The 18601-nt window shown below is 40.1% G+C and overlaps 1 protein-coding gene across 8 annotated transcripts in view; it reads left to right on the top strand.

The window, feature by feature from the left end:
• Nucleotides 1-18601, top strand: part of NCOA4 (nuclear receptor coactivator 4) — a 30741-nt gene that overhangs the window by 4358 nt on the left and 7782 nt on the right. Inside the window, exons 1-10 of one of the 8 annotated variants that reach the window (XM_004283385.4) lie at nt 3604-3749; nt 9703-9857; nt 11564-11704; nt 11893-11981; nt 12292-12400; nt 12952-13041; nt 13582-13725; nt 14815-15828; nt 16217-16357; nt 16705-18293. In XM_004283385.4, coding sequence (XP_004283433.2) covers nt 9717-9857; nt 11564-11704; nt 11893-11981; nt 12292-12400; nt 12952-13041; nt 13582-13725; nt 14815-15828; nt 16217-16357; nt 16705-16710 — 1875 coding nt within the window. In that variant the 5' untranslated portion in view covers nt 3604-3749; nt 9703-9716 and the 3' untranslated portion in view covers nt 16711-18293. Of the gene's footprint in view, nt 1-3601; nt 3750-4383; nt 4403-8820; nt 8845-9702; nt 9858-11563; nt 11705-11892; nt 11982-12291; nt 12401-12951; nt 13042-13578; nt 13726-14814; nt 15829-16216; nt 16358-16704; nt 18294-18601 lie in introns of those variants that run through there. The other 7 variants (XM_049697397.1, XM_049697395.1, XM_049697393.1 and 4 more) reach the window with 7 other exon arrangements.

Here is an 18601-nt window from a genome sequence, read left to right as displayed (position 1 = left end):
GAATTAAATAGATTCACTGGCAAGTGAACAAAAAGTTATCTTGAGGGTGCTTTTTTTTCTTTACTACTGACATGAATGCTCATTCCAACTCTCTTAGCCATTCTTATCCCAGCTCGTCATCCCTGATTTTGCTTGGCTCAATTATGCAGTGGAATCAAGATGTTCTTTTTGAGGTAAGGAGTATGTTTGGGTGTTAAGTATTCCTCTTATCTAGCATTGCCTTGAGTCCTTTACAAATGTAACAATTTGGTTCAGTGAAGGAGTGAGTAACTGGCAACATAGGTTAAAAGGTTTTTGCTTGTCAGTTGCTCATAGACAAGAAGTTAGGTCTTTTAATACTTGGACAACTACAGATTTCATAAGAACATGATCTCAGGTATATTTTGAGTTTTATTTTGGCATATTTTCTAGTCCCCCAGGCTTTAGAGGAGGGAAAATATTTTATAACTTGCTTATTTCTGTGGGGAAAACTGCAAGGTGTTTACCATATAAAATCAGGGATAAAATGATATTATTACTGTGATGGTAGATAAATAACATGGTTTCCTAACCTTGGCTATATTATGGTGGGAAGTTTCAAGTGAAGATAGGGCACAGGCCTACTTCTGAAAGCTTACCAAACTTCAGTGATGTCAGCTGGAATTTCTGTGGTACTGCAAAATCAGAGAAAAAAATCTAGAGTTGGCTGTAAATACAGTTAATGTTTCCCCTTTAACTCACAAATCAGCTGGTGCTTGTGAATCTGTATAGCTGGGCTTTGATGGGCTTGGCATCAGGAAAGACACATTATATCAGTGCCTATCCTGGAATCATAGTTTCAGTAGCAATATCCTTGCTAGTTTTGTCTTGTTTGAAAGAGAACAAAAAATAATAGTTATGGTAGAAACATTTCCACTTCTGAAAAACCCTCCTGAATTAATGCAGGCCTTAGTGGGACATCAAGTTGATTACTTATGTTTGAAGCAGAATTCTACCATAGTTATTGTGGCTGGTCTGAAATTGAGCATTCATTTAACATTTATTCATTCATCCATTTATCAAACATGTATTAAGCCTCTGTTGAGTTGAGGGCTACTGCACTGCACAACTCCAGGGACACCATTCTCTTTATTTCAATTCAATAGAGCACATAGAATGTAAAGGGGGGTTGGTAATGCCATGATACCGATAGCAGGCAGTCTGTTCAGCACTAGGGTGTACAAAGCCAAATAATATGTGGTCCCTTCTCTTGGGGACCTCTCAGGCTAAGGAGGCAGACATGTAACAGTAAGGATAACATGTGTTATAGGTGTCATGCTGGAAACTTATACAGATTACAGTGAGCCCAGAGGAGGCAGCAGTTAACTCACTAGGTCAAAACTATTGAGGAATGGGATGCTTGGTCAGGAAAGGCTTAATAGTGTTGGTGACTTAAGCATAGTCAGAAAAGCAGACAGTTGGGGAGAAGGGGAGGAACTGGCTTTGCTGGCAGAGAGAGCTGGGAGAGCCAAGCTGTACAAGGCAAACCAGCCTGGTCCATGCATGGAACTGCCGTCTGGAAGATCATGGTGTGGGCGCTGCTCTGGGGAGACAGCAGGAGAGTCAGGCTGAAGCCAGAAGACAGAGAACTTTATTTATTAAAGAAATTTGGACTTTATCCTGTAGGCAGGGGGGAACCATTGGAGAGTTATAGTTTATGCTCTCTTTAGATGAGATGATCTACTAATCTACCGGGAAATAGATGATTCTCTTGTTGTGAGACACCGTAGAAATCTTGAAACATAAGAGAGGTAAAATGCCTTATGACTTTTTTCCCTTTAGAACTTAAACATTTCATAAATATGCCAGGGCAAATAACAAAGCTTAAGGGAGTAAAGAGGTGCCTGCAAAGTCTGAATGCAGAATTCTTGTAGATGTTTATGGTTTTTTTCTCTCCCCAGTGTTTTTATATTTATATACTCTTTAGTAAATCACATCATTATAGTAACTAAAGCTGTCATAAACAGAATAACACTGACTCTCAGTAACTGTGTAAGTTCAAGTGAAGAAGAGCTGCAGCATTTAGTGTGCTGAGGCATTGGCCAGGATCCTTTAGAGAGGGCATAGAAACCACTGGTTATGTAGGTGATGGTCCACAAAGTTCCTACTGTATTTATTTACATTGTAACTATTTTGTAGTGGCATATAAAAGAGGTGAAAGTTCTTGACAGTCATTTTTACAGACTGAGAATTCCTTTTTTCTAGCCATTGACTTAAAGTATAAATACAAAGGGCTATCAAATTTTAACTTAACATCATTCAGAGGTATGTATCTTTTTTGTATCTTCACAAAATATGTTCTCCAATGAAGAAATTTTGAATTCAGAGATAAGTTGCTTTCTCATTATTTTTGGTAGTGAATGTCTGAAGTGGGATCCCAGAAACTGTGCAACACAGATAAAGCAGGCACTTCCATAAACTCTGTTCATCTGAAATCTGAGGGATGCTTAATTGAGGGTGATAGTCTTCAGTGTCCACTGGCCTTTGCTTTTTGTCAAGTGGTTTTGCTTTACTCTGTTTATGAAGATAGCTTCATATGCATAGATGAGAGTATTTTACATTAAAAAAATTGAAGGGAATGACAAGGCTGTATAGAATTCTATCTCTGGCCTGATGGGATATGCAGACTTTGAGGATTATTTTCGGAGAAAAGGGCATCAAAGTAGAGTACCATGAGCGTGATAATCATCAGACAGGAAGTACTTACTATGTGTAAGATACTGTCTTAAACATTTTTTTGTATATTCATATAATTCTCATTGAGTTGGGCCCATTATTATTGTCCTCATTTTACAGATGGGGAAACTGAGGCACAGATTGGTTAAGTGACTTGCCTAAGGTTACACCGCATCTAAGTGGCAGAGCCAGGTTTTGTGTGGCAACGGTCTAGCTCCAGAGTTCATCCTCTTAACTACTCTGTACTACTGTCCTGGTGGAGCTTTCATTTCACTATTGTATTCCCAGCACCTAGAATAGAGCTTGGCATCTGGTTGGTGCTCAGCTTGTTGAATGAGAAGCATCCATGAGTGTTAAATGCAGCACTGGATTGAGGCCGTGTGGACTGTGTTTGAGAGAGACAGAGGGACGCTGGGGTATAGGTAGAGGTATGTCACAGAAGTAAGATGTCAGAGCCTGAAACAAAAGCCGGGCCTTGAACCTGTTAGGCTGACAGTGGTAATCTCAGGGAGTCAGGAGCTACTGGCCAGGAACATTCCAGTAATAACTCCGGAAGCCTTCTGACTGGCCCACGTTTGTTATTTCTTTGTAGTGATTAGCCGCAAAATCCTTAAATCAAAGACGTCTTGACGATTTGGGGCGCGGATCGGGGTGGACACAGGCTAAGCGCTGGAGCAGGTGGGCCGAGGAGAGGCTGGAGAGGAGCCCCTGGCATCCCTCGGGGCTCTGCGAGCTGGCTTTCGCCCTGAGGGGTCGGGCGGGGATGGTGGCGTCCAGCCGGGAGCCCAAGCGGCTTGGAGCCACGCCGGAGCCTTGCGGGAGGCTGCGGGGGGTCCTCGGGCAGCTATAGGGTCTCGCGAGCCGCCCGAGTGGGCGGAGCCTCCGGCCCCACCCCGGCGCCGACGTGCGCGCTCCCGCCCGCCCGTGGGGAGCTGCCAGGCGCGCGGGCGGGGCGCGACCTGAGGGTTCAAGGAAACTTTGTCACCCTGGTCGCGGATAAAGCAGCGTTCTGCTTGCTGGGCAGCTCACACGGCGGGGACCTGGCCTGCAAGGAGGTACGTCTGGCAGTGCAGGGCCGCAGCGGGAGCTCTCGGGGTGGGCTCCCCTTGCCGGGCTGGGAACGGGCCCTGCGGCCGGGGCTGTGCGCATGCGTACTGAGCAGTACTCGTGCCCGCTCTTAAGCGGAGAGTGAACGCGCGGCTGCGGCTTCCAGGGACGACGGGACCCAGGCTTCTTAGGGCGACAGTGCTCCTAGAAAGTGTTGGGAAACCTGGAAAGTCGCATGAGTCAATGTTGCTTTTGAACTAGAAACGCTTAAATTGGCATTAGATGGTAATGACCAATATTGTGGTCAGTTTTCAGTTACTGCTTCGGAAAGTTGAAGTGCTGGAATTGATTGCTCATAGTTACATGTATAAAGGTAGATCTGAGCGCAGTAAGGTCTGAAGTGTTAAACGATCTTAAAATGTGCTATCGTGAATTTATTACCTTATTTTGTTTGTTTCTTCAGGAATTAATCTTTATTTACATGGTTTTTAAAAAAATTACGAAGAATCAGATCTTGAATTTCAGAAATTATTAAAGAATTAAAGGGTTAGGATAAGATACGTATAGATAACCTTTGAGTTAATGAATTGTGACATAAAAAAACCTTTTGTTTTTTAAAACTGACAGTAAGAAGAAAGAACATGTTAAGAAATGTCTCAAGGTAAAATTGCATGCGGACTATTACTATAATTTTTTTCCTGAAAATTTGTACAGATGTTCTGATATATATTGTCTTATCAAAGATAACCAAATGGGCAGTTAGTGTTTTGAATTTAGTAATTCATAGAACATAGTAAGTGTCTTATGGGTCTGTTTTTTAAGGGCTTGGTCTTTTCGCAGTGATTTAGATGCTAGGAAAATAAGTGAAAAGTGGACACCTTTTTTGGAGAGGAGGGCCATTTGGGAAGGGGGGACAAGCAGTGAGACCTGGAAGGTGCAGTTAGAAATGATATAAGCATTCAGACAGAGGAATGGAATGCGGAATGGTTGTGATAAGATGTGAGATCAGAACCCAGGGCTGTTGCTCCTGTCCTTCATCTTGGAAGTGTTTTGATTATTCTGAGTCTATCATGATGTGCTGTTTATTTTTGTTAGCATTATCTAAGGAAGACGGTTCTGAAAAATTGTTATAATTTATTGAGGACTATGAGAATTGGCTGAGATTCTTTTTTTTCTTTTTTTTTTTTTTTGGCGGTACACGGGCCTCTCACTGTTGCGGCCTCTCCCGTTGCGGAGCACAGGCTCCGGACGCGCAGGATCAGCGGCCCTGGCTCACGGGCCCAGCCGCTGCGCGGCATGTGGGATCTTCCCGGACCGGGGCACGAACCCGTGTCCCCTGCATCAGCAGGTGGATTCTCAACCACTGCGCCACCAGGGAAGCCCTGGACTGAGATTCTTAATGGAAGGTGTTCCATTAGTAACCCATTGGAATGTTAATTTTAATCTTTAGTGTTGGCAAATAAAAATTTATGGGTGATAATACACTAAAGGAAGAACAAGCTGGTAAGAAGGAGAGAATCCAGGACTAGACCCTAGGAATGCTAGTTCTAAACCCATATCTGCGTGTAATGGCTGTGGATGGGTCATTTAAACTCTCTGGGGCTTTGTGGCTTCATCTGTTTAATGAGAGTAGTCTACTAAAGAGATGGCTAAGGTTTTCCAACTTTAAATTGTGGTTTGTGTCGGTCACAAGAGGGTTATGTTTCTTTGGAAATTTTATGGTTAAACCATATGATAGGGACTTAGCTTCATTTGTGGTTTAGTTGCTCAGTTCTGGTTCCATGATCTTTGGATTTCATAACTAGATTTGTGCAAAGCATTATGCAAGTATGGCATATATAGTTTGTGGAACTCTTCTTTGAGGAAAGCTCCAGGTTTTCCTGGAGCCTTATTCATTTGTTTGAGGGATGTGTGTGTTTCCCCCTCTATCTCTCTCCTCCTCCAAAACCTAGAACAGGAACCCTAGAGGCAGGGAAGTTTTAGAAAGCACTTAAACTTTTAACTTGTCTCAAAAAAAAAAAATACACATTTAAGGCAATCCTCTGTTGAAGGTGGTAGGGCAGTAGTTTGTATTATAAAGGTGAAGAGAAAAAGACATTTTTAGTAGTCTTTCATTGATCTGAATTTTAGAATTAGAGCTGATTTGGTCTAATCTTTTTACAGGTAAGAAAACAGGCAAAAGTGTGTGTACACTTGGTATATATTAGAGAGTTTAGACTACTGAGCTTTTGCCATAAAAACAACTTGCCTTTTGCTGGGTTTTACAGTGAGAGAGTATATGGGGAGCTATATTTATTAAATAGGTACCACATCCTCACCCCTAAGTCTATGAGGTAAGTATTGTTATCCTCACTTATTTAATTAAGACATTAGGTTCAAAAAGGGCAAATGGTCCAAGGTCATAGCATTGATTAATGGCTAAATGATTCTAAGTCAGGGCCTCCTCACTTCAAAGCCTTTTCTAGCTTCAGTGCTGCTTTCTATATAGTCCATAGGTGGAGATTCTTAAGGTCCCCATAATTCAGCTAACCAAAAACAACCAAAGCATTAAAAAGTGCAGTGTGCAGGGCCTGGGTTAAGTGCCTAAAGGCAGATACTGTCTCACTTTAACTTCATTGCAGCACTTTGTAGCTACTGTCATTGTCCACATTTTTCTAGAGGAAACTGAGGTCCAGAGAAGTTAAGTAACTCGCTCATGGGTCTGAAGGTTGCAGATGGAGCTGGAATTCTGGTTTGTCAGGCCTCAGAGTAATCTCTTAAACATCATGCTTGCTACATTGACTCTCTAACCTGAAAGGAATGGTGAATTTTTGAAATTGACCATATGAGCTAGATAACTCATAAAGGTCTCTTTGGATGTGACATTTCATAAAGCTAGCTCAGGCTTCACCTTATTGTGGTTTGAATTCACCCATGTGGTGGAGTTCTTGATTTCAGCTCTGAGGGCTCTCTCCTCACTGCAGTACAAGAAGGCAAACCTTTGCACAGCTTCTTTCTTGGGATTTCAACTATGGAAGCTGACTGCCCCTTGACTGCTCCACAGGGAGGAGGAGGGTCAGAGCCAAGGGCAGCGAAGGGACAGACATCCCTGGGGCTGGCCGTAAAGGAATGAAACAGGTTTTCTTAATGGCTTTAAAGACCCCTACTCTAACAAGGTTACTGTTTTGAAGGATAACACTCATTTTAATTTGAAAACAAGGGATAAATATGTGGGGAAAATCAGTTTTGTAACTTTTAAATCTCATCCTATTTTCTATCCATAGCTGATAAGGGGAAAATCCAATTTGTGTACTTTTCCCATATTCTGTTCTTGTTAGGCAGTTGTATAGTATTTGTGATGGACTTGAGAAGACTTCTCTTAGTCAGCACTGTATGCATTTGAATTTGTCTCCCACGTGATCTAGAGTTCTGGGGTATTTGACATTGTGAAGCAACATTTTGACTTAATGTTACTGTTTAAATTTTACACTGTGCCAGGCATTGTGGCATTGCACACACATGGTGAGGTCCTAAGAATGGGAAATTTGGCACAGGTGAAAGTTGGTTATACATTTGAAAGACACCTAAACATGCTTTGCATATAAGTAACTTAAGTGAAAAGTGAAGCAACTTGTGGTAATGCGGTGACATTCCACTTTCTGAATATGAGCCAGCATTTCACTCGTTATGCAGGTATTGTTCAAAGTTCCTACAGTGTGCACTAAGTGCACACTAATGGTGTGCTTAAAACAGGGCAGCTTACAGTGTGAGAAAGAAGGTAGCAAAGTAGCTGCAGCTGGTGTTTCAAGGGTTGGAAAAAAAATCTCCAAGGGGATTCCTGTCGAATCCAGTTAATGAAGCCCTTCCATTTGAGAGATCATTATGGGGAAACAGACTGTGGCAACAAAACAGCAGGGGGAAGTTAGAAAATTTCCTGAATCTTTCAGGAACTCTAGTTCCTGAATGGGAATTTTCTGCTGAGATGGTCAAAAGAAAGCCTACTGGGCTTTTTCCTCCCGCTGTCTTATTTCTGGGGGTGGGGAATCACAGTGTTTAGCCCGTTTCAGCTTCTAGCTAGCCACCTGGCCCTAAACCTCGGCTTAAAGATGCAGTGTAGGCCAGAGTTCCCTGTGTCTCGGATGAGCAGTCAGCCATTTGCACTGTGTAGACTGCTGTTCAGCCGAAAGCTGGCTTGCTTCTCTGAGAAGGTCGTTTCCTTCAGGACTGTTAGGAAGTTCTTTTATATGTTGCCTCAGATATCTTCTGTTAATCCTCCTCTACTCCTTTGGGTCATTCTGAACAGGTCTAATTCTATTTGACAGGTCTCCAAGTATTCCAGAATAGTAAATTTGTCCTCCCAGAGACTCCTCTTATCTAAACAGCCTCCCTTCCTGGAGAAAGTTTTCATGGTTTTGAGGCCCCTTTCTTTTTTCTTCTAAATGCCTCTTTCTGAAGTTTGCTATTCAGAAAGAAATTTCAAAATTAGTCTAATAAACATGGAACTGATTAGTGGCAAATGCTATACTTCTGGTAAATGTAGTCAAATAGCATGTAAGTAATTTTCCTCTGAGATCCAGCACACTGCTAACTCATATAGAGCTTGCTTTCAATTAAAAACCTCCATCCTTTTACATTTATTCTCTTCCACTTTGTCCTCTCCCGTTCAAGTAAAAAAAAAAAATCTACATTTTTGTTTTATAAGATATAACAGCTATGTAGAGATTGTTTGGAATCTGTTTTTGTCACAGCCCCGTGTTGTCTCCAACTTTAATGTCTACCTTCTGTGTTTTCATCCAGGCAATTAGGGAAAACAGTTGAGTAATTGGGGAAAACAGGGGCATACCTCTAAATACTTAACAGACTGGTTTCAATTCATTATCCTTTGAGTACTTTGTAAAAAATAATTTTATGATTCAATTTAGTTGGCCTGTTTTGCCCATGTTCACTTTGTCCACAAAGATGGTATACAACCTTGTCACAAGTCTTACTATTGTCCAAATATATCGTGTCTAAAGGATTACGTTGACTGGCCAGTTCAGTAAAACTACCCAAGAAGGAAATAATTTTGGTGTCACAGGGCTTAGTGAATCCATGCTGCGCTACTGTGATCACTGCTTTCTTTTTGTAAGTATTTAGAAACCATCTCTGATTCTGGATCTATCCAGGATACACATCAGACTGTTCTTCCAGCAGTTTTTGTCAAGCTTTGCTTCATTGCTTTTCTGACAGTCTTCTGTCCCAGTCTCATATCATTATATCTTGGGTTATGTGGTATTTTTCCACTTCTGTTTCTTCTCTCCTATGCTTATTAGAAAATTCTCTGTGGTTTCCCACACCAGTTTCTCTAAGTACCTCCCTTATAGCAGAATCCCATGAAATTATTGTCAGATTTACATTCCTGAGAGTTTCCTAGCTATGAAGGCATCCCTGAGTTCTTCCTAAATATAAAAGGAGGGGGGGAATAAAAAATTTAATCCTCCCAATAAATTTAGGTTAATGTCAGATCTAAACAGTGTTCTAAACTCTGTGTATTAGGTTATTGGTTTGCACCTTCTTTCCAAAGTAATTATGGTTCCTTCTAGACCTTTTAGTCTTCAGCTCTAAATCTATAAAACGAGAACACATGCCCCTTATGACTTCAGGTATGTAAATAGAAACAATCTAGTGTTCTTTTAACTTTTTAGAGGCTATATGCCCTATCAATTCAGGCAATTTAGTGTATTTTTTCAGAAATATCTGTTCCCATGTAAAGTGTAACTAAAGTAGATGCATAGGATTTTTGGGCAGGAACACAGTAATGGTGGGCGGGGAAGAGGAGTTAATATTTAGTAAGGGTATACTATGTACCAAGTCCTATGTCGGAAGTAATCTAAGTAGTTAGTAACTGGGAGCTGGTTGGAATAATCATTTGGGAGATGATTGCAGGGTGGTTTTTGGTTGTAATTATGGTGCAATTTGGATTGTTCTTTTTTTCTTTTAAAGGAACAGGGAGCAGAATGAGTACCTCACAGGACCAGAGTGGCTGCTCCAGTAATAAAGAACCCCTTTTGAGGTGTTGTGATGCACGGAGGGACTTGGAGCTTGCTATTGGTGGAGTTCTCCGGGCTGAACAGCAAATTAAAGATAACTTGCGAGAGGTGTGACGTGTGCTTTTCTCTTTCCTTGTCTGAACTCTTATTACAGGGCTGGTTAGAGCATGGCGAAGGGATTGGCTTCTCCAAACCCAAAAGTTTTACCCCATGCCTTGCATGGTCTGCCTGAAATGTTGATGCCTTTGATCCCAAAGGGAAAATAAAGCAGATGTTAGAAGAGTTTGGAAACTCCTGCACCACCTTAGATAATTCAGTCCAGCGTGCATTTTTTTTTTTTTTTTTTTTTTTTGCGGTATGCGGGGCTCTCACTCTTGTGGCCTCTCCCGTTGCGGAGCACAGGCTCTGGACGCGCAGACTCAGCGGCCATGGCTCACAGGCCCAGCCGCTCCGCGGCATGTGGGATCTTCCCAGACCGGGGCACAAACCCGTGTTCCCTGCATCGGCAGGCGGACTCTCAACCACTGTGCCACCAGGGAAGCCCCAGCGTGCATTTTTGATTGCTTCCGTGTGTGGTCCCTGTGCCAAGCACTGCCATCCGCTAAAAAGTAACAAAGTGAATGAGCTCAGCTCATTGAACTGGTCAGTTGTTCTTAATGCATAAAGGATGGCACTTCAGCATGTCCCCTACCATCTGTTAATTTGGTATTGGCATGGTTTTGGTGGTGGCATGGTTCTATAAACGACTTAATTGTTAGAGCTAGCCAGAACGAAATCTGTTCCTTCTATTGGCCTAATAACGTTCTGCTGGTGAGTGGGTAGACCAAGTGTTACATGACTTTGAAATACCACTTTACTATCCAGAAAAAGGTGTTTTAAAATATAGTTTCTTGGGGCTTCCCTGGTGGCGCAGTGGTTGAGAGTCCGCCTGCCGATGCAGGGGACACGAGTTCGTGCCCCGGTCCGGGAAGATCCACATGCCGCAGAGCGGCTGGGCCGGTGAGCCATGGCCACTGGGCCTGCGCGTCCGGAGCCTGTGCTCCGCAGCGGGAGAGGCCACAACAGTGAGAGGCCTGTATACCGCAAAAAACAAAAACAAAAACAAAACAAAACAAAATATATATAGTTTCTTATGTGGATTCTCCTGGATAATTTATAGATGTTATGATTTTCTTCCTTAGAAATTTTATATTTATCCCTCTTGAATCATTCTTTATGCTTCCAGAGACATTTAGTTTATAATTTTACATAAACTGTCTACCCTGATGGTCTTCTGGCTGTTGACATGTAGTGACACATCTCTTTACTAAATTGGCCTACTGTAAATGTGTTGCTCATTTGTAGGGTGAGAAAAGAGGTAAGGGCTAGTTATTAATATTCTTGTCTTCTTCCACTGATGAATTTGTAAAACTATAGGTTTTCAAATTATGTGGAAAACTTAGGGGCATCAGTATCGCATGACATATCCTTGTATTTTCTCTTGACTCCTTTAGGACACCCAAAATAAACCTGATCCTCTTAGAAGAAGGAGTATTGAAGGAGGATTTTGGAGCTTAGATATGCATTATGGCTGGGATTCTTAAACTGGGTCCATGGGGCTTTGGTGGTTTCATGGATGGGATTCAGGACTCAACGCTGAAATTATAGGCAAAATTTTGAATGTATGCATTTTTCTGGGGAGACACTGCATAAATGTCATTGGATAATCAAAAGGATTTGTGACCCCCAGAAGTTTAGGGACCTCGCCATTCTGTGGTAAACACCATTCTTTGAGCTTACAGCACTAGTGAAGCTAACATATATATGTTTTCTAGGTCAAAGCCCAGATTCACAGTTGCATAAGTCGTCACCTGGAATGCCTTCGAAGCCGTGAGGTGTGGCTGTATGAACAGGTAGATCTGATCTATCAGCTTAAAGAGGAGACGCTACAGCAGCAGGCCCAACAGCTGTACTGGGTAAGATGACTGCAAGGCCATGATTGGTTTGAATGTGGTTTCTGGTTTCCAGAGACTTTTTCCTGTAATGCAGCATTAATATAGATGAGATAAAAATTTAATCTCGAGTGCTATTTGCTATTTGTTAACTTGGATACACTTGGTGCTTTTAGTATCATTGTGGCTAGATGGTTTCATTTTTTTTATAGTTGCTGGGTCAGTTCAATTGTCTTATTCATCAGCTGGAGTGCACCCAGAACAAAGATCTAGCCAATCAAGTCTCTGTGTGCCTGGAGAGGTAAAGACCCTTTTTGCTTGTTTTGACTTTGGCTCTTTGACTTTGGTGTATTAAAAAAGAGTCACTTTGTAACTCATTGCATGATTTGGATTTAACTTGACGTCTCTCTTCCTTGGATAAGATCATCCTGCTTTATATATTTAATATCATACTTGGTATGATACATGGTACATGGTTAAGTCATCTATCTTTGGTTGAGTTTCTTAGAAAAGTACAGTCATTTCAAATAACTCACAATTTGGTTTCTATTTTGGATGAATTTGAAATAGATGTTTCTTTAAAATAGCCAGGTTTTATTTTTTTTCTCCAGACTGGGCAGTTTGACCCTCAAACCTGAAGATTCGACTGTCCTACTCTTTGAAGCCGATATAACTGCCCTGCGCCAGGCAATCACCACGTTTGGGTCTCTTAAGACCATTGTGAGTAGTGTTCATCTCAGAAGGTTCATACTGAGCTTCTCAGGTCTGTGGCCTCACAGGTGGTCTTAAAAATAACACATTTTCACTGTGAATAGTGGCTTTCTTGAGAATTTGATAAGCTTCAGAAATTTCATTTTCTGATTAAATTTATAGAGTATTAGGCTGGTAGTGCTTGGAATGTGGTATTGACTCATTGATCATCTCTAGAATTCATCTTGTATCCCTTTAAATACCTTTGACTTCTTTCTTATGAAATTCATGGCTTGAATGGTCTTTAGAGTCAAATATGGTCTCATTTGGGTCTTGTTAAAAGTAGTAATACTACCAATTCTGGTGAAGGTTTCTTACATGAAGATAGTTATGTAGTACAATAGATAGGGAACTCTCAGATTTTATAACTACTTCGTAGGTCAGTGAATTTAGTATAAAGAATATTCTAGTGCAATGTAACACTTTGCTTAATACTTTTGAAATTTAGGGATTACAGTTTCACTTTTTTGGTATGAAAGCATAACATTAGTAAACATGATTAATTTGCTTTTTTCTTATAGCAAATTCCTGAGCACCTGATGGCTCATGCTAGTTCATCAAATATTGGGCCCTTTCTGGAGAAAAGAAGCTATATCGCATTGCCAGAGCAGGTAAAATGTCATTTTGTTTCTTGTAACTGAGTTATTACTTGGCTTATGTTTCTTTTGGGTTTTGATTATATCACTTTTTTTTTTTGGCTACGAATTATTTGTAAAAAGGCACCAGTGGTAATAAATTAGTTTATGCAATTAAATGCTTCCCTTGAGACTGAATGTCAGAAATTTAGAGGTTTTAGAGGTGTTGAGTAAGAAAGTAATTGTTATCAGTTAGTTCATAAGAATTATCAATAGCTCTCTGATTGGGTTGGTTCTCTCTTAGGGATCCTTCTCTTTATCATTCATAGAGGTGATTTACTTCTAAAGGCAATGTGAATATAGGATCCTAGAAGTTTTGAGTTGAGAAGAACCCTGGAGATCAGCTATACTCCTTGTTTTGTAATTGTGAAAATGGAGGCTTAGGGAAGTCATTTGACTTGTGCAGGGTCAGCACCAAGCCAAGATTAGAGAACTTGGGTCTCCTGCTTTTCTGGCAAACTTCCTACTGCATTTGACATTGCCTTGTTAAGCAGTAAAGTATTGTGTGATTAGCAGAAGTCAGCATCCAGCACCACAGCTGTCCCTCTCAGCGAATGGCTCCTTGGAAGCAAACCTGCCAGCAGTCGCCAAGTTCCTTACATACCCAGTACCAATCTGCAGGACTGGCTCACCCAAAAGCAGACCTTGGAGAATAGTCAGGTGTGTTGCTGCCTTTATTGTTTCTGAGATAGATGAAGTAATAGATGGGGCTAGTTATTAACTGATAGTGTATGTCTTTGTTTGGTTTTTAGTTCTAGTCTGGGAAATATATATCTTTTAATAACTTTTTATTACAGTAGTGACACGTCTACACTGTAGATAAAAAGCTTAGGAAAAAACTGTATAAAGAAATACAAGCCCATAATCCCACATGCGGAAACAACCACTGTAACATTTTTGTTTATGCATACATACACTTTTAAAGAAAAATATCATTCTGTAACTTTTGTTTTGGCTAGCAGATTTTTTTACTAATAGAGCATGAATATATTTCTCTGTCATTTAATTTCTTCCATAAAATCCTTCACACTATATAATATTTCATTGATTGGCTCTAAACTTCAGTTTTTCTGAATATAAATACATTTCCTCTGCATGTCCAGGAACTAATTATTTGCGTACATTCTTGATTCAGTCTTTAGGAGTAAATTCTTAGAAATGGCATTCCTAGATTATAGTTCTGCAGTCCCTTTAAGACTTTTGCTACAGATTGCCAATTTGGCTTTCCAGGAAGTTGATAGCAGTTTATATTCCCACCAGAGTATTGAAGAGACCTGCTTCCCTGAAACTTCTCTAATAGTGGTAGTCGTTTACAAGTTTATTTCTCTGAATTTGACACGAAGTAACAGTAAAAACTTTTGTTTTGAGTTTCTTAGATTACTAAGGAGGTTGAGTATTTTTCATGTTTATTAGCCTTCTTTGATGACTTGTCTCATCATATCCATGGCTCATTTTTGTCTTCTTTATTCATAAAGTCACATTATATAGAAGTACTAGTCTCTTTTCTATAAACCACTACAAATGCTTCCTCCTATTTTGCCTTGTTTATTTTAAAACTGCAGAAAATTAAGTTTTACTGTAACCATATATTTTAATATCTTAATAGAGAAATCCCATACCTTTTGGCTATGTATATACTTAAATTTAGAAACATTGGGCAGTGTGGTAAATATAAGTAGAAGTCTTATCATTGAATCCCAAAGCAGTCATAATATTCTGGCAAACTAATATTGTGTACTTCTTACGTAGACTTCTGCCAGAGCCTGCAATTTCTTCAGTAAAGTCTGGGGCAACCTAAAGGGCTTGGAAAATTGGCTCCACAAGAGTCAGCAACAAGAAGTTTCTGAAAAACCAAGTTACCAAAAGTGTAACAGCCATTCTACTACCAGTTCTTACTCCATTGAAATTGAAAAGGTTGGAGATCTAGAGCTTCTTGATCAAGATGAGATGGAGCTTTCTGATTGGCTGGTGACTCCCCAGGAATCCCATAAGCTTGAGAAGCCTGAGAATGGCAGCTGTGAAACCAGTGAGAAGTTTAAGCTCTTGTTCCAGGTGTTCCAGGAGTCCTATAGTGTGAATGATTGGCTTGTCAAGCCTGATTCTTGTACCAATTGTCAGGGTAACCAGCTCAAAGGTGTGGAGATTGAGAACCTGGGCAATCTGAAGTGCCTGAATGACCACTTGGAGGCCAAGAAACCCTTGTCCACTCCCAGCATGATTACTGAGGATTGGCTTGTCCAGAATCATCAAGACCCATATAAAGTAGAGGAGGTCTGCAAAGCCAATGAGCCCTGTACAAGCTTTGCAGAGTGTGTGTGTGATGAAAATTGTGAGAAGGAAGCTCTGTGTAAATGGCTTCTGAAGAAAGAAGGAAAGGATAAAAATGGTATGCCTGTGGAACCAAAACCTGAACCTGAGAAACATAAAGATTCCCTGAATATGTGGCTCTGTCCATCCAGAAGAGAGGCAACAGAACAAGCTAAGGCACCAAAGGCAATGGCTTCTTCTAGAATTGCTGATTCCTTCCAAGTCATAAGGAACAGTCCCTTGTCAGAGTGGCTCATTACCCCCTCATGCAAAGAAGGATGTCCCAAGGAAGTGCCTCTTAGAGAGGACAGAGCTGGCATACCAAAGCTTACAAGCCACTTGGCCACTTCCTGGTGTCCCTTTAACACAGCTGACTGGGTCTTGCCAGGAAAAAAGACAGGAAATCTTAGCCAGTTATCCTCAGGAGAAGACAAATGGCTACTTCGGAAGGCCAAGGTGAGCACAACACATTAAAATAGCACCTTTTGAAGTATATTTAATACATTTTTACTTTCTTAATCCCAAACCTTGCAAATGGGCCAGATCCTTAAATATCTTAACTATTAAATATGGCTTAAGTATTAATTTTGGTGCCATGTTAGCAACAGAATGGAGGATTTGATTATTCAAACTGAAATTTCTGTGCATTTTCTAGGCCCCAAATCCCCATCTGGCCTATTTTATTGCTACTTATGGAAAAGAGAAAATAGTTGTCCCCTTTGCTCATTATTAGAATGCCCAACATTTACATCATTCTTTATAGACACTACACTATTTGAAGATGAATTGTTGGTCTCACGCCTCCCAGTTGTCATGTAGCAATCCACCTTTTGTCTTCTTGCAGGAAGTATTACTTAATTCGCCCCTACAGGAGGAACACAGCTTTCCCCCAGACCGTTACGGCCTCCCAGCAGTTTGTGATCTCTTTGCCTGTATGCAGCTTAAAGTTGATAAAGAAAAATGGTTGTATCGAACTCCTCTACAGGTGGGTACATGCCACTAGTGCAAATATTAGTTTTAGCTGCTCAAAGATATTTTGCCTTATATATGAATTCATACTTTGCCCACTGAACTGTATTCCTATTAATGGTTTCTATATTAGGTGAGGTGGGGAAAAGATCATAAAAATTTCATGTATTTCACTTGAACTTGCTCCATGAAGTAACGAGGACATACTTGAAAGTGACCTTTCAAGATGATGTAGCTGTTGGGGGAATTTTTGGAGCCTGTGTGGATTCTAGTAGCTTATTGAGAAGTGAGAGCTTCAGGGTGGGAAACTTGCTTTTTATCCTGCAGTGAAGTGACTTTTTATCTATGGGCTTTTCTTTACAGATGTGAAGGAATGGAGTACTGGAGTCAAGCAAATTTTCTGCAGATTAGCACAAATCCATGAGCTGAGTAACTGCGGCTTGCCAAATCATTGCGTTTCTGGGTCTGATGTAGTTCCTTTTCTGCCTAATTTTGAACTAGTGAAGAGAAATAATCAAATTATGAGTTACTGTGTAAAAGAAAAAGGCTGTTTGTTGATGTTGAGGTGATTCAGTTCCTTCTTACAGAAGTATTAATTCACCCCTACACTAGAAACACAGCATCATAGTGGGTAGGTCTTTTTCATAAGCCTCCACGGCTCCTTAGTTTGGGTTGTTATTAGAAGTACATTAAAGCACTGTAGTTTTAAAAATGAAATAGTTTTATAATCAAGGTGTGTTGATGTATTCTGAAACTAGTAAACTTACTTTTTTTTTTTTTTTTAACCTAACCTCTTGATTGCCTTTGGATGCTTCCCCTTCTTGTGGGTTTTCTTCCATTAACGGTGAATTCTTCTGTTTAATTAATGTACAATATTATTTCACACAAATAATTAACCTTGCCAATATAGTGGTTTTTTTCTTACCAAAACAGTATTAACAATCTTGGCAATTTTTGACATTAATTACAAAACATTTTAGCTTACATGCCAGATTCTACATTATTTTTCTTTTTTTGAAACAAACTCAACCATTTCAAGTTTTATCTTTATTCCCTTCTCTAAACGTTATTATTGAAGTATCTAGACAGCTCTTTCAGAAGGGCTCCATATTGCTTGAAGACTATATTCAGGGTAATCCTAGCCTCTTTCAAAGTATTCTGAAGAACTACAGGCAGAAGAGCCCCAGTGCTGACTAATCAAAAAGCAAAAGGCAAGACATGCTGGAAATGTAGTACTTGAACTATTCACTATCCTAAGTGTTACTGGTGCATCCTGTGTAAATGTAAGCTGAACTGGACACCTGGTGCTTTTAACTAGGCATAAATTAAATGTCCTCTCACTGCAAGCATAGCATACCTATAGCTTATAATGCAGTGACATTTTAGTGAATAGGCCGTTTTGAACACTGTGCCTTGGGGTGTTTATTGAAGCTTTATGAAAAGTATTGATGTTTCCTTAGCATCCCTAAAGTTATGTCCATGCTTTAAAAAGTTTCTCTGTAGGAAAGAAATGGTATTTATACCATGTTTTAAAATTCCGTAAGATGAGACATCTTAGCTGCTTTCCAGGCTTTTACACTATTAAGCCACTCAACTTGCCTATGTGTTATTGGAAATGCTTTTAAAGTTTGTGATGTGGTCATCTAGAAAGCCCTTTTGGGGAAACTTCACATTCCCAGTGTCATTGCCAACTTCATTAGAATTCTTGAACCACAGCTGAAACGAGCCTATTATTTTTTAGTTCTCCAATACCATTTAGAACTTTAAAACTAAAGGTGGTGGGTAAAAACTTAAGGAGCCTTTCCATTATCTTAGGTTGCAGGAAACCTTGTAGTTTTTGAGGTTTAACACATTGTGTATCCCTAAATTAACAATCACTGTGCTAATGAGTGTAAAACATTCTTTTGCATTGATGGATTTTGTGCCTCCCTCCATTAAAAGCATAACAGCCATATAGTTGTCCTGTGATTTGTAAAACACCTTGTCACAAAATTATATGAACGTGATATCCTTTGGTTAGGAGTACAGTTGAGAAACACTTGAACATAAAAACAGTGTTTTTATATTCACTTAAATTTATCAGTGTATTTTATGATTCTTGAATTAGCAAATAGGTTATTACTAACTTCCATTGCCTTTCTTGCACACTCTTCATATCTACTTTTAATTTTTAATCTGCTGTTGCAGGTAAGATATTAAACTGCTTTTTCTTTTTTTTTAAACTAGAGGACTTCAGCTGAAGTTCAGTGCTTTTCTGCCA

This window comes from Orcinus orca, chromosome 14 (genome assembly GCF_937001465.1).
Source record: "Orcinus orca chromosome 14, mOrcOrc1.1, whole genome shotgun sequence".
Classification (NCBI taxonomy): domain Eukaryota; kingdom Metazoa; phylum Chordata; class Mammalia; order Artiodactyla; family Delphinidae; genus Orcinus; species Orcinus orca.
Note: the sequence above shows the minus strand (reverse complement) of the source record. Positions and strands in the feature narration are given on the sequence as shown.